General features: G+C 37.3%; 1 protein-coding gene across 7 annotated transcripts in view; it reads left to right on the top strand.

Annotated features, from left to right (window-relative positions):
* The window catches only part of LOC126365975 (guanine nucleotide-binding protein subunit beta-5), a 180,606-nt gene that overhangs the window by 27,024 nt on the left and 140,173 nt on the right, over positions 1-13,409 (top strand). For 2 of the 7 annotated variants that reach the window (XM_050008778.1, XM_050008779.1), the window contains exon 2: positions 33-165. The exons of 4 other annotated variants lie outside the window; for them this stretch is intronic. In XM_050008778.1, coding sequence (XP_049864735.1) covers positions 109-165 — 57 coding nt within the window. In that variant the 5' untranslated portion in view covers positions 33-108. Of the gene's footprint in view, positions 1-32; positions 166-13,409 lie in introns of those variants that run through there. One more of the 7 variants, XR_007566282.1, reaches the window with a different exon arrangement.

The following is a 13,409-nucleotide window of genomic DNA, read 5'->3' as shown; positions in this document are numbered from 1 at the left end:
ATAATGATATTAATAATAATTTGTTCTTTCAGGCCCTCTGGCAATATCAAAAGAAGAAAAGTATCAAGACCCCCCATGTTTTGAAGGAGTGTTGTTTTCAAGAAGCTAATGTGTTTTACACATACCTTTTACACTAGGCTGAAAAGTGCATGTTGGGACAAAGTGGTATTATAATGTGTTTTTATTACCACTCTATTACATGTTGTTAAAATAGCAAAGATAAATTATTTAAAAAGAAATATGTTTATTATATATCTAAAAACAAGGATGATGTGACTTACCAAACGAAAGCGCTGGCAGGTTGATAGACACACAAACAAACATAAACATACACACAAAATTCAAGCTTTCACAACCAATGGTTGCTTCATAAGGAAATAGGGAAGGAGAGGGAAAGACAAAAGGATGTGGATTTTAAGGGAGAGAGTAAGGAGTCAGTCCAATCCCGGGAGCTGAAAGACTTACCTTAGGGGGAAAAAAGGACAGCTATACACACACTCACACACACACACACACACACACACACACACACACACATCCGCAGACACAAGCAGACATTTGTGCCAGCACTTTCGTTTGATAAGTCACATCATCCTTGTTTTTAGATATGTTTTTCCCACGTGGAATGTTTCCCTCCATTACATAGAAATATGTTTATTGTTTCCAATATTGTTTTTCATTACAAAATATTGTGACAAATAACGTTGAACAAAAATTAGTTTTACTTGCAATATTTTCTATAATGCTACATAAGAGCAGCTAGTTTTTCTCTTGTAATCCATGACATTACTTCAAATATTATGCCAGTAAAACTGCAATTTTGATGTTTAAGGTATCAGCTTATATTAAATATTATGTTTATAAAATGATCCTCCAACTGTCAGTAGTATTTATTAATTTTAATCATTACTATCCATGAAATTTGATTTCAATCTTTAAAATTGCTCTCCTGAACAGTATGATTACATGCTCTTCAAGTAAGTTGTGGAAGAAGCTGGATTTTGTTTTTCTTGTTGGTATACATATACTTTCTTCTCCTTTTTCTAAATTTTATAATGGCCTTGTATTCTCTTGATCTCTATCTTTCTATGCAATTTTTAGTTCTTCCCTTGGCTTTATATTATATTTCTTACTATTTGTTTTCTATTATTCTCTGTATTTACAATTCTTTGTTGAATAGGGAAGGCATAATTTATTTGATACAGAAACCACAATTTTCTGATATTAATGCCAGAACAGCCAAGGGTAATCCCAACTTTGTCTGTAGAGTCTTCTTCTTGAATTGCATCCCAACCGTCAATCACCCAGAGTAATTTTATGTTGATGGCATGCATGTATTCTTGCAAACTTGCAAAGGTGATTCAGAAACAATTTCAGTGATTCCTTTGAATTAGACATGTAATGCTGAATGGGAGAGAAACACTCAGTTTTTACTGGGTGAGACGAAGGGTTTTCCAACAAGAGAAGAACCACCTCTTGACTGAAAGGTATGTTAAGGCAATCTAATAATGAAAGCATTCACAAAAGAGACAGACAGACCTCCACATGCTTCAATGATTATTGGAGCAGACATGGAGTCAGTCTGGTGCAATTTTATTTAGAGCTCATCTTGGTAAAGTTACCAATGAGCAAAAGCGATAAATAGTGAGTACCTGAAGCATTATCACACATCATTACAGCCACTCAATCTTTATTCTATTTAGCGGCTGCAGAACTCTTGTCATTTCATGATGCTAATTTTAAATTTAAGCCCATCTCAGCCGTATACAGTTTAACACTGTGTAACTCTGTTTCTCCTCTGAGTCTTGATGTGCTTCAAAAAATCGACAGCTCCTGTGCAATACGTTGCTAGCTTCTTGCCAACTGCACTTATTAGGTGGTTTTCTAAGATTCCATACATCAGCCAGCTAAAACGGAACCATTGCAGGATCACTTTGTCCTCTGTCTGTCTGACTGTCTGTTGAAAACACTTTTCCTCAGGAACAGGTTGGCATATCAAGTTGACATATATGTCACTTACTGGGGCCTATGGTGCCTTGGTGGTGTAAAACATTGAAGCTTTTAAATCAGTGGAATCAAAAGATACATCAAATATTTTAATACTCATGACTCACTCATCAAAACCTATGGGGTATTCCCATTGGCCTAGGATCATGACATTTGGTGAGAAGCAAGGTTTCACAGTATAACCAAAGTAAAAAATTCAAAAACTGTAAATTTGTAATCAAATCAAATATATATATAATCATCTGCTATCAGCCTGTCTGTTAATAAGTCTCTTTTTTCGGGAACGAGTGGACATTTCAAGTTGTGATTCATGTCGCTTGCTAAGGTCTATGGTCCCTTGGCAGTATAATAAATGTTAGCTTCTATCTCAGTGCAGTGAAAATGTATGGCCATTAACATCACATACTTTGGTACAGTCAAACGCACTCATCAAAATATGTAGGGTACTTCTTGTTGATTTAGTATCAGGAAATTTGGGAAGAAACAAGGATTCACAGTACAAGTAAAGGAAAAAATAAAAAAAACGTAAATTTGTAAATATACGAGAGCTATTCAGAAAGTAGGGAATGTTTCCGTGTGACGCCACTAGGCGCGTCCAGATCACATATATTATGGTATGTACGTGCTCTGCAGCTCAGTCGGCATCCATCCGTGACAACGGGAATTTCTCTGCAGGTCTGGTTTTTTTTTATATTCGAATTTGAAATGTGCGCTGCAATCGAAAATACCTGTCATTTCAGAGGTGCAGTCTGTGATACAGTTTTTGTTGGCAAAAAACCTAAAACCTTTGGAAATTTAATGTGAACTGTGCAAAGTGTATGGTAACAACATAATGAGTGAATGTTTCATCTGGAAATGGTGCATTCCGTAAAAAAATTGCCAACCAACGTTCATGATGAAGAGAAGAGTGGATGCCCGAGCATTCTGAGTGACGATCTTGTCGCTAAAGTTGATGAAACGATTCGTGAAAACCGTCACTTCACAATAACGGAGCTTTCGCTTTCTTTTCCACAAGTTTAACAGACTTTGTTGTTTGAAATTGTCACTCAAAAGCTAGGTTACCACAAATTTTGTGCACGATGGGTGTCCAAAAGGCTTACAGAGTACCATAAAGAACAGCGAATGGGGGCAACGTTGACATTTCTGGAGGCCTACCACAAACATGGTGATTCATTACTGGATCAAATCGTAACTGGTGACGAGACTTGGGGGAAATAAGTTGTTTGCGAGACAAAATTACTGTCCATGGAGTAGGGGCACACAAGGTCCTCCCAAAAACCAAGAAAATGTTTGCAAACCTTGTCAGCAAGGAAGTTGATGGTGACAGTGTTTTGGGATAGGCAATGTGTGCTTATTGGTTTTCTCAAATGTGGAGCAACCGTAAATTCTGCCCAGTACCGTCAAACTTTGTGCAGCCTTAGAAGAGCAGTTCAAAACAAATGCCAACGAAAGCTGATGTCCAAAATTTTGTTTTTGCACGATTGTGCCTGACCTCACACTGCAAACTGCACTAAAAAACTCCTCAATTCATTCAAATGGGAAATTTTCCCTCATCTGCCCTACAGCGCCGATCTTGCACCAAGTAAGTTCTACCTGCTTCCCAAGATGAAGAACTGGCTTGCAACGCAGCACTTTGATGGCGACGCAGAACTCCAGGTGGGCGAAACTCACTGGCTGAAGTCTCAGGAGGCAGAATTTTATAACGAAGGTCTTTCAAAGCTTGTCCACTGCTGTGATAAGTGCCTCAATGTGTTTGGTGACTATGTGGAAAAGTAGAGTGTCAGTCGCTCTTTCAGATGTATATAATAAAAAGTATTTCTTGTACTTAGTTTTTTAATGCCAAAATGTTCCATACTTTCTGAATTGCCCTCATATCACACAAAAAATATTTTTTTTTTTCATTTTTTATCCGGCATCAAACTTGCAATTAAAACAATCAGTCGTTCTGCATTTGGGCTGGCTGGGTCGCAATGGTAAAAGTCATGCATCAGGTGAGGAATGACTTTATTACTCATATGATGCGTTTCAGAATGAATCCATCATCAGATTTCCAGGAGCGATTACTGCATGTGGATGAGGCATTTCACATACACCTTTAAATGCCATATCTTCAAGCAGTTTACTCCTAAATGGGTCAGGTGCGCACGAAATGTCAGAGGCTGCCACCCAGGTAGCTAACAGTGTGGGGCGTACGCAAGGGTTTCATAGATTGTGCAAGTCGCCATCCACACCAGATCACAATAGCAATGCAGAAGTATCAGTGTAAGGTCGAAAGAAATGCCTCTCACAGGTGAGAGTATTAAAATACTAATTGCAAACTGCCGAAGCATTTGCAACAAAATGCCAGTGTTTGAAGTGCTTGTGAAAAATGGAGAACCTCACATAATACTAGGTACAGAAAACTGATTGAAACATAAAATTGGTAGCAGTGAGATTGTTCGGGAAAATCTAAGTGTATATCGAAAGGATAGGCAAATGGGAAATGGAGGTGGTGTATTTGCCATCACTGATTCAAATTCCAGCGGCATGTGAGATTGTTTGGGTAAGACTCAGTATCAGGGGTAGGCATCAAATGGTAATTGGATCCTTCTATGGAAATATATTGGATCTAATGGCAACGAATTGACCTGACCTTTTTGAGGATGTCCACTTAGAAACTGGTATCAGCGATTGTGATTGGGTTGCAGCAACAATGATTACCAAAGTACAAAGAACAACTAAACCGGGCAGAAAGATATATATGTTTAGTAAATTGGATAAAAAATCACTACTGTCACATCTCGGTGAGGAACTTGAAACTTTCAGCACAGGACAGAAGGATATAGAGAAACTATGGCTCAAGTTTAAAAGAATAGTTGACCACACACTGGATAGATATGTACCCAGCAGCACAGCCCATAATGGGAGGGAACCTCTATGGTATACATCACTGTAAGGAAACTTCTAAAGAAACACTGATTACTGCATAATATCTGTAAAACAGAGTAATGCTATAGGTAGCCAGATGCTGAATAAAATGTGTCAAGAGAGCAGTGCATGATGCCTTCAATAACTACCGTAACAGAGTATCGTCAACTGAGCTTTCACAGAAACCAAAGAAATTCTGGTAACATGTAAAGTGTAGCACCTAAGTTACTGTCCAGTCCCTAGCGAACGATACAGCAGCTGAAATGCTTAACTGAGTTTTCAAATGTTCCTTTACAGAGGAAAACTCAGGAGAACTGCCCTAGTTTAATCCTTGTACCACTGAAAAGATGAATGAAATAAACATTAGCGTCAGTGGTGTCAAGAAACAGCTGAAATCATTAAAACTGAACTGAGTTCCAGGCCTCAATGAAATCCCTGTCATATTCTGTACTGAATTTGTCGCTGATTTAGCCCTCTTCTAACTATAATCTATTGTAGATCCCTCGAACAACAAACAGTGCCCAATTCTTGGAAAAAAGCACAGGTTACACCCATCTACAAGAAACATGGCAGAAGTGATCCAAAATACTACCATTCAGTATCCTTGTCTTCGAGTAGAACATATTCTGAGCTCAAACATAATGAGGCTTGTTGAATCGAATGACTTTCCCCATGCCTACCAGCAAGGATTCCGAAAACTTAAATCATGTGAAACCTAACTTGCACTTTTCTCACGTCATATACTGAAAGCTTTGGATCAAGGAACTCAGGTAGATGCACTATTTCTTGATTTCCAAAATTCATTTGACTCAGTACCATACCAATGCTTATTGGGAAAAATACAATATGGGGTATCAAGTGAAATTTGTTACAGGGTTGAAGATTTTTTTGGGAGGATGTGGCATGTTATCTTGAATGGAATGCCATTGTCAGATATAGAATGTATCCCATGTAAGTGGTTTGGGACCCTTGCTGTTCATGGTGTATATTAATGGCCTTGCAGTCAATATTAATAGTAGTGTCAGGCTTTTTGCAGATGATGCAGTTATCTCTAATGAATCTCTCTGAAGGATGCTGCATAAATATTCAGTCAGGTCTTGATGAGGTTTCATAGTTGTGCAGAGACTGGTAGCTTGCTTTAAATGTTCAGAAATGTAAAACTGTACACTTCACAAAAAAGATGTATTCTATGAGTAGAATATCAATGAGTCACAGTTGGAATCGGCTAACTCATACAGATACCTGGGTGTAATGCTTTGTAGGGATATGAAATGGAATCATCACATAATCCCAGTTGTGGGTAAAGCAGGTGGTAGACTTTGATTTATTGGTAGAATACTGCGGAAGTGCAGTCAATTTACAAAGGAGATTGCTTACAAGTCACTCATGTGAGCAATCTTAGAATGTTGCTCTAGTATGTGGCACCTGTACCGAATAGGACTAACATGGGATATTGAACATATATAGAGAAGGGCAGCACAAATGTCACAGGTTTGTTTAATCCATGGGAGAGTGTCATAGTGATACTAAAGGAACTAAACTGGAAGATTCTTGAAGATAGGCATAAACTAACCTGAGAAAGTTTGTTAACAAAGTTTCAAGAACTGGCTTTAAATGATGGTTCAAGGAATATACAACAACTCCTATGTATTGTACACGTAGGGGTCATGAGGATAAGATTAAAATAATTTCTGCATGCCCAGATGCCTTCAATGATTTTCCCCATGCACCATACACGAATGGAATGGGAGGAAACCCTAACAACTGGTATGATGGGATGTACCTTCTGCCACCACATCACAGTATAGATGTATGGTAGAGAACCCTCGGTGTGTGAGCCCAACTCTCACATGAACTTTTTCCCCCCCTCCCTAAAATGCACAGACCTCTGTTGAACTGCTGATGAAACTTGGCGTGTACTGCTTTATCTATTCTCATGAAAGTCTGTTGCTTCAATCTTCACCCCCCCCCCCTCCCCCCAGAATTCAAATGCGGATTGTTCTGCAAATGTATCAGAATTTTTTTCTGTTTGTTCTCCAGTCATTGACGGTTAAAGCTGATATTTTATACGTATTAGTAATGGCTCAGTTTCATGCCTTTAGTAGTATGCTTTTTTTCTTTTAATTGTTTTGTTGCTCTTAATTTTTAAGTAAAATCGCTATGCATGTCAATTTGAATACTTTGATTTCCTTGTACATAAAACTTTGTAGGAGGACACTCAATGGTGGCTATCAACTAAAACTGGTATACAAAACAACAGTGAAGCTGATGTTTTGAAATTCTTGTGTGTTGACTTTAACATTTGCAGGAAGACAGTAGTTGGGAGCACTCTTTGTGCATCAGGAGAGAATAGTTTCTCCAAATCTAAATGTCATTAAGGGCTGTTATATGTACAATAAGAACAAGAATGAGAATGGCAATGCATCCTTTAATACCAATACAGCTGACAGGTCAACTCGTGTAAACGTAGAACCCTGCTTGTGTCCTGTAAACCTGGGATGACTGTTAGGGGACTCTAAATCTCGAAGAGAAGAAAAAAGAAAAGGAAAAAAAAAATAGTTAGGTAAGCAGAAACCAAAGTCACACATTCTAACTTCAGATAGTCAGAAACTCTGATAATTTTTCCTTGGATAGGTGGAGTTCTGCTGTTGTAACCTAACATACAATAGAGGTTATATTCCCTGTATTTATTTTCTGATGAATTTCTCTCAAATCTTCTGACAACAGTAAAAATTATAATTTGGTTACAAGTTTTTGGTTTAGTTAACTTACCTACAAAAAACATTTTTCTCTGAGTTGTGTCTAGCAGTTCAACTATTCTAACGTTCTGACGACTTAAAGTGTTAGTGTGGATCTGGGTTATATTGGCTTATTCCCCCAAAACACCTTCCACTTCTTTACGAGGTGACTTGTAATTTGCAGCCACTCTTCTTTACTGAATAGCCGGCTGCTGGACACCCTCTTGACTTCTTCTCCGTCAAATAATGCTAGGTACGGGAATTTTTAGACTCCTTCTACGTATGAAATAAGTAGACATACAAACTTTACATTTTGCCAGCTAACAATGTATTTGACCTCCATACACAATAAAAATCTCACTTTCCACATAAATATGTAACATCTTGCAAGTATCTCGTCGGATGTTAGAAACAAATTGAGTTACAGTTAAAAGAAAGTTGGCTGGGATACCATGACCTTTCTTAACATGAATCATAAAATGAGTCTTGCATCTAACAAGGTTGTCAAGAATCTACAAGAGTACTTTTTCAACTGTTCTTGTTTTAATAACAATAGTCAGTGACACAATGAACACACAGCTGCATATAAACTCCATGGTTCTTCCTTACACACTCACTAAAACATCTATGGATTGCCCAACAGGTACTTGTTGGTGCCGTCCAACCGCCGAATCTAATTTCTTCCAGCGACTGATTTTAAACCTGCACACACAAACATGTGATGTGCAGTAGGTAGGATTCCACCATCCCACACTCATATCCAGAATATCATGTGTTAGAGATGGTAGAAGGTTGAGTGGTTCTAGAATTTACACAGAAATTCTTGTATCACTACACTATTTGACCATAATTATTTGAGGTTACTGTATATATCTTTTGCATGTTATCTCTGCTCTGAGGTTTATTTGAAATTACATTGTGTGTTAATGTATATGCTGTCTGATAAAATTTTGTTGGACTACGTACTCTTTATAAGATTGCATTTATTAAGTCATTAAAACTGTTTGTGTGGTAATTGTCATTCATGGTTTTAAATTTAAATCACTTATCATTACTGTGTATGGGGGTTCCTCAGTGGCTTTCTGTAAAAACATGTCTAACTTAATAAGTAAACCATACACAGGATTTAGTAATTGATATGGACATAATGTCAGCCTTTTGCTGCCTTAAATTTTAACTGCATTGCTGCTGCTACTTGAAAAGCATTTTTAAATTGTTTTGCACTGCACATGGGATTCTGTCTTGATTGTGCTGGCTAGAAATATTGTGACTACCCCATCTTAGTTAGAGGCTTGTGGAATTGCGTTGATCTTGTATAGTTCAAACATTTGTTTCATTTTCTTGTAGTATGTATTTGGTCATAATTAAACTGTCATTACACTGTAATCATCAGAATTTGTATCTTTTGTAATGGTCTTGATACATACATTTTTGTTATCAAATCATTAACATCTGTGGTCATTTCTTCCCTCCTTGTGTTTAGCACAAAAAGAGCTCTTCCGTCAGTGTGGCTCTGTGACTATGACCACAGTACGAGGTCTCCTTTGTGCTTAATTCCCAAGTGCTTTCTGGTGCTTGAATGTCCTCCAGATGTGGTGGAAGTACTACATCTACATACATACTCTACAAATCACTATGAAGTGGGTGGCAGAGGGTACTTCTCATTATATCTTTTATTTGCGTTTCTTCCATTTCATGCTAAGAATGACTGCCTAATTGCATGTGTGTGAGCTGTAATTAATCTAAACTTGTCTTTTGGGTATCGACAGGAGTGATATGTAGGAGGCTGTTGTATATTCTTAGATTCAACATATAATACTACTTTGCAAGTAGACAATTATGGCATAACGGATGTCTGTTGTGACACTTCTGTCATTTCAGGTTTTCCAGCATTTGATCATTTATGTTTGCCCCTCTCCGTATACATTCAGTATGCCATATTAGTCCTCTTTTGATATGGGTCCTGTATGCCTAAGCAATATTCCAAGATAAGATGCACAAATGATTGTAGGCAGACTCCTTAGTTGAGTGATTTCATTATTCTAGTATCCTATCAATTAGCCAGTCTGCCAATTTCATATCCCCATAAATTGTTACACATGGCTATTTGTATGAGTTGACTGTTTATAATAGTGGCTCATTGATATTGTAGTCATTATATACTATATTACTTTGTTGTGTGAACATTTAAAGTGAGTTGCAAATCTGTTCTCTTCTTGTTAAGGGAATTTCTAGCTTTCAGCTTTACTACCATTTTGTTTATATATGGCCCAAAATGACACTGGAATAACTTAAAATGTACTTTGACATGCACCCTATCCCTCCCTGGACTTGTCACCTACTGTGCCCATTGTTACTCCTCAACTTCCTTGGTGAATTCTTCACGTAGAGCCTCAAACTCTGCAGCATGACTAAGGCCTGTATTTTGTTTGAGGGTGTTAATAAGATGGAACTCTCCTATTTTTCCAGGACTTGAGGGCCTACACTGGACTCAGATTTAAACTATTTGGCAACAGTTCTTTTTTCTTCTTGTAGGTCCCTTTTATCTTGAGTCTCTTGATTATAGAAGATATCTGTTATGGTATCCTTCTATGCCCACTTTTATCAGTTACTTTCTTCCATTAATGTCTGATAGCTGACACACACATTTTTTAAAATATAGAATTCCTTCTCCCACTCCTTTTACTGCTTCCCAGTTAGCAACCTCTCCACATTCCAGTTCCTATGTAGTTCTTCTATGACAGTCACAAATCGTTCTTTCCTGTTGTAAGGTACTTAGTAGGTGCACACCAAGAACTATTTTTTTACTGAAAAAATTAGACAGGTCTCAAAAGATGATTTTATCCCAGATAGCTGGCTATTTACATAGCACCCTCATTTGGTAATAACTCCAATGTTGTGGCTTTGGATACAAAGCTGTGGCAATAACATCTCAGAAATGCCACTTTCAACAATCAGATTGAATTGACACTTTGACACTACAAACTCCAATCGAATTTTGATTATCTGAATTGTCACCAGTAGCTGCTTGGATGAGATTCACGTAATGTAGCAACTGTATAATACTCGAATAGTACTACTCTGGTAATTTTATAATATTGAGATACTGATGTAAACTAGATTGTGTTGTATTTTTTGTTTTATACCTACAATAAACTACAGATTTTTTAAACTTATGTAATGCAGTTCCCAGCATTTGGTTGTTTTCCTAGTTATAATTTCCTTCTTGCAGCTAGCTTTCTGCCTTCAATTGTATTGCTAGCCTCCATGGTCTGCTTATGACACATCGTCCTGTTAACAGTATGGCAGAAGTGTGCACTTTACATGGAATTTTAAGTTTTACTTGATTGGTTATATACAGCTGGTATCTACCGCATCTTATAATATATCCTACAGGGTGTTATCTAGTAAGATATTTTTCAGATTCCTACCATTCTCTATGTTTCGTCTCATACAAGAGTGTTATCCTGCGGAAGATATTTCCTATGTACTTTTAGTAATTTCCCTAGGCTTTAGTTGATTTATAGGCATTTTATCCTCATTCACAGTAGTCTCTTACATTATTTTTTTTCTCCCCCCCCCTTTTTTTTTGGGGGGGGGGGGCGCCTGGCTCATCAGCAATCATGATTTGTATGTTTTGACAAGCGTCTTTTGCATATATTCAATTTTATTACGACAGTGCACCAATGTGGTTTGACTCTTAACGTGGATAACTTCCTGAAAGCTGGGACTCTGTAATTGTCCATCTACATTATGGAAATATAACCACTGTGAGTACTAGTCTCTGTTTTTTGTTTAATACCAATGCTATGGTTCTGTATCATGACCATTTCAAATTTCTCACAGTGATTTGTATTCTCGATATGTAAATGTAAAGGTGTGTGTATACTAATGTGGAAGCTGTAGTTGGGAATAAAACATTTTCATAAAGCTATGTGGCTTTTGGTAACACCTCATCATTCTTGATGTTTCAATCGCTATAATTTTTGTGATAATCTGAATGGCTTTTGAATGTTATTGTTATTCACAATGTCTCTGAGCTGTGGTTGCCCTCTCCAGAAAGTATTTAAACAGAAAACTAATCTGACTCAGTGACTTAAAATGCAATCAACAACATTTTTATGGATCTTGTTTACTTTTGTTGTAACATAGAAAATAACAGTCCAGCTTATAATGGAAGGTAGTTTAGCTGAAGGTTTGCACCTCCAAAAATCTTGCAAATTGCCTCAGTTGACCTAACTATTGTCTTGTCAGAGTTTTATATTGTCCTGTAAAGAGACTAGGAGACTGCCTTAAAACTTTACATATTCCACAACCAACTGGGAAAATTTTTCCTGATATTTTTGTAGTGTTCTCATTGTTAGGTAACTTGATGCTCAATTAAAATAGGTGTCAATAACCTGGTGGTACTCATACTCTTTCACCTGTTTGTATTGTGTTTACAACTTGGTAAGTAATACAGTCCTTCAAATCATATGCGATCCTTGCAGAGTAAGAGAGAAGCATTGGTAGAGCAAAGTTAAAACTGACGTATGAAAGAAAAGTAAAAGTTTAGAGTTGCAGGTATCAAGAGTGAAAATTTGATGTAGAAGCTACATCATGTTTTACCAGCTTGGAGATTACTAAAATCCACACTCATCTTTTATTATTTGAAGATAATTGCCTTAATGTGAACTGTGTTTGCATTAAATGTACATGCTAGTAGAATACAATTTCTTTGAGGCAGTCAAATAAATATGTAATTTAGTTAACTCTGCTTCAATGACAGTCCTGCAAGTGGACAAACAAAAATTTGTAACTGTGTGGAGGATTTGTGCTGTACATTTGAAACTTTACTTACCGCTTTCTGCATGAAGTGACAGCACTACATTGTTAAACAATCAGTTCCATGACTGTTGAACAAAGAATTCTTACTTGATATTTGTAAGTTAGCCTTCCTTACACAAATTACCTGAGGTACCTGATTGTAACTTTGTATCATATTGGTGGGTTGTTTACAATTTTGACAATTATCACCACATTCCAAAGTAGCGGGTGCGTATTGGTTTACAGATCCTGTGACTAATTTCATGTGGAAACAAATACTCACTGTCTTACTACTGTATCATCAAGTATGACTCCAGATGGTAATAGTGTTTAGCTGTTGAAGATTTTTTACTGTTGATGAAGTGTTGAAGTAGTGTGAAAACTGTTAACACAGTCTCAAAATTTTGCTGCGAGCTATGCTACATTTAGTTTGGAGTAGCAGTTAGTGTTGCTGACTGGTGTGCTCTAGGTCACCAGTTCAAATCCGATCGTGAGCAAATATATCTTATTTAGTAGTTATCATTTCTTGAAGGTTTTTGGAATTTCTTATGTTTGCAATGTTTGCATGTTCTAGAATACTCGGTGTTTGTATAAACAGCAGCACTCTCCATCCGGGTGGAAGTTCTGTCTGTTAACTGGTGTCTGCAATAAATTTGCTGTTACTGCTAATTCTTGCATTCACTGACAATCCTGCTTACTCGTTGCGACTTGAGTGTGATTGCAACATGGCACTGATGGAGATGCTAGGTACTTCAAAACATCTGTGACGTTATCTCTACAGTTATCAAAGTAAAAGTTGTTGCCTAAATGGACAGGAACTGGAATACTAGCAGTACACTGTTCTAAAGGTCCGTATATTCAGGAGACCAGTGGCTTCCAAAACAGCAGTAAGTCAGCTGCACATCAGGCATCCATCAGTGTCTTCCAGAGACACTGGTCAGGACCTGACAA

Source organism: Schistocerca gregaria, chromosome 4 (genome assembly GCF_023897955.1).
Source record: "Schistocerca gregaria isolate iqSchGreg1 chromosome 4, iqSchGreg1.2, whole genome shotgun sequence".
Taxonomy (NCBI): Eukaryota; Metazoa; Arthropoda; class Insecta; order Orthoptera; family Acrididae; genus Schistocerca; species Schistocerca gregaria.
This window is presented reverse-complemented; position numbering and strand designations above follow the sequence as displayed.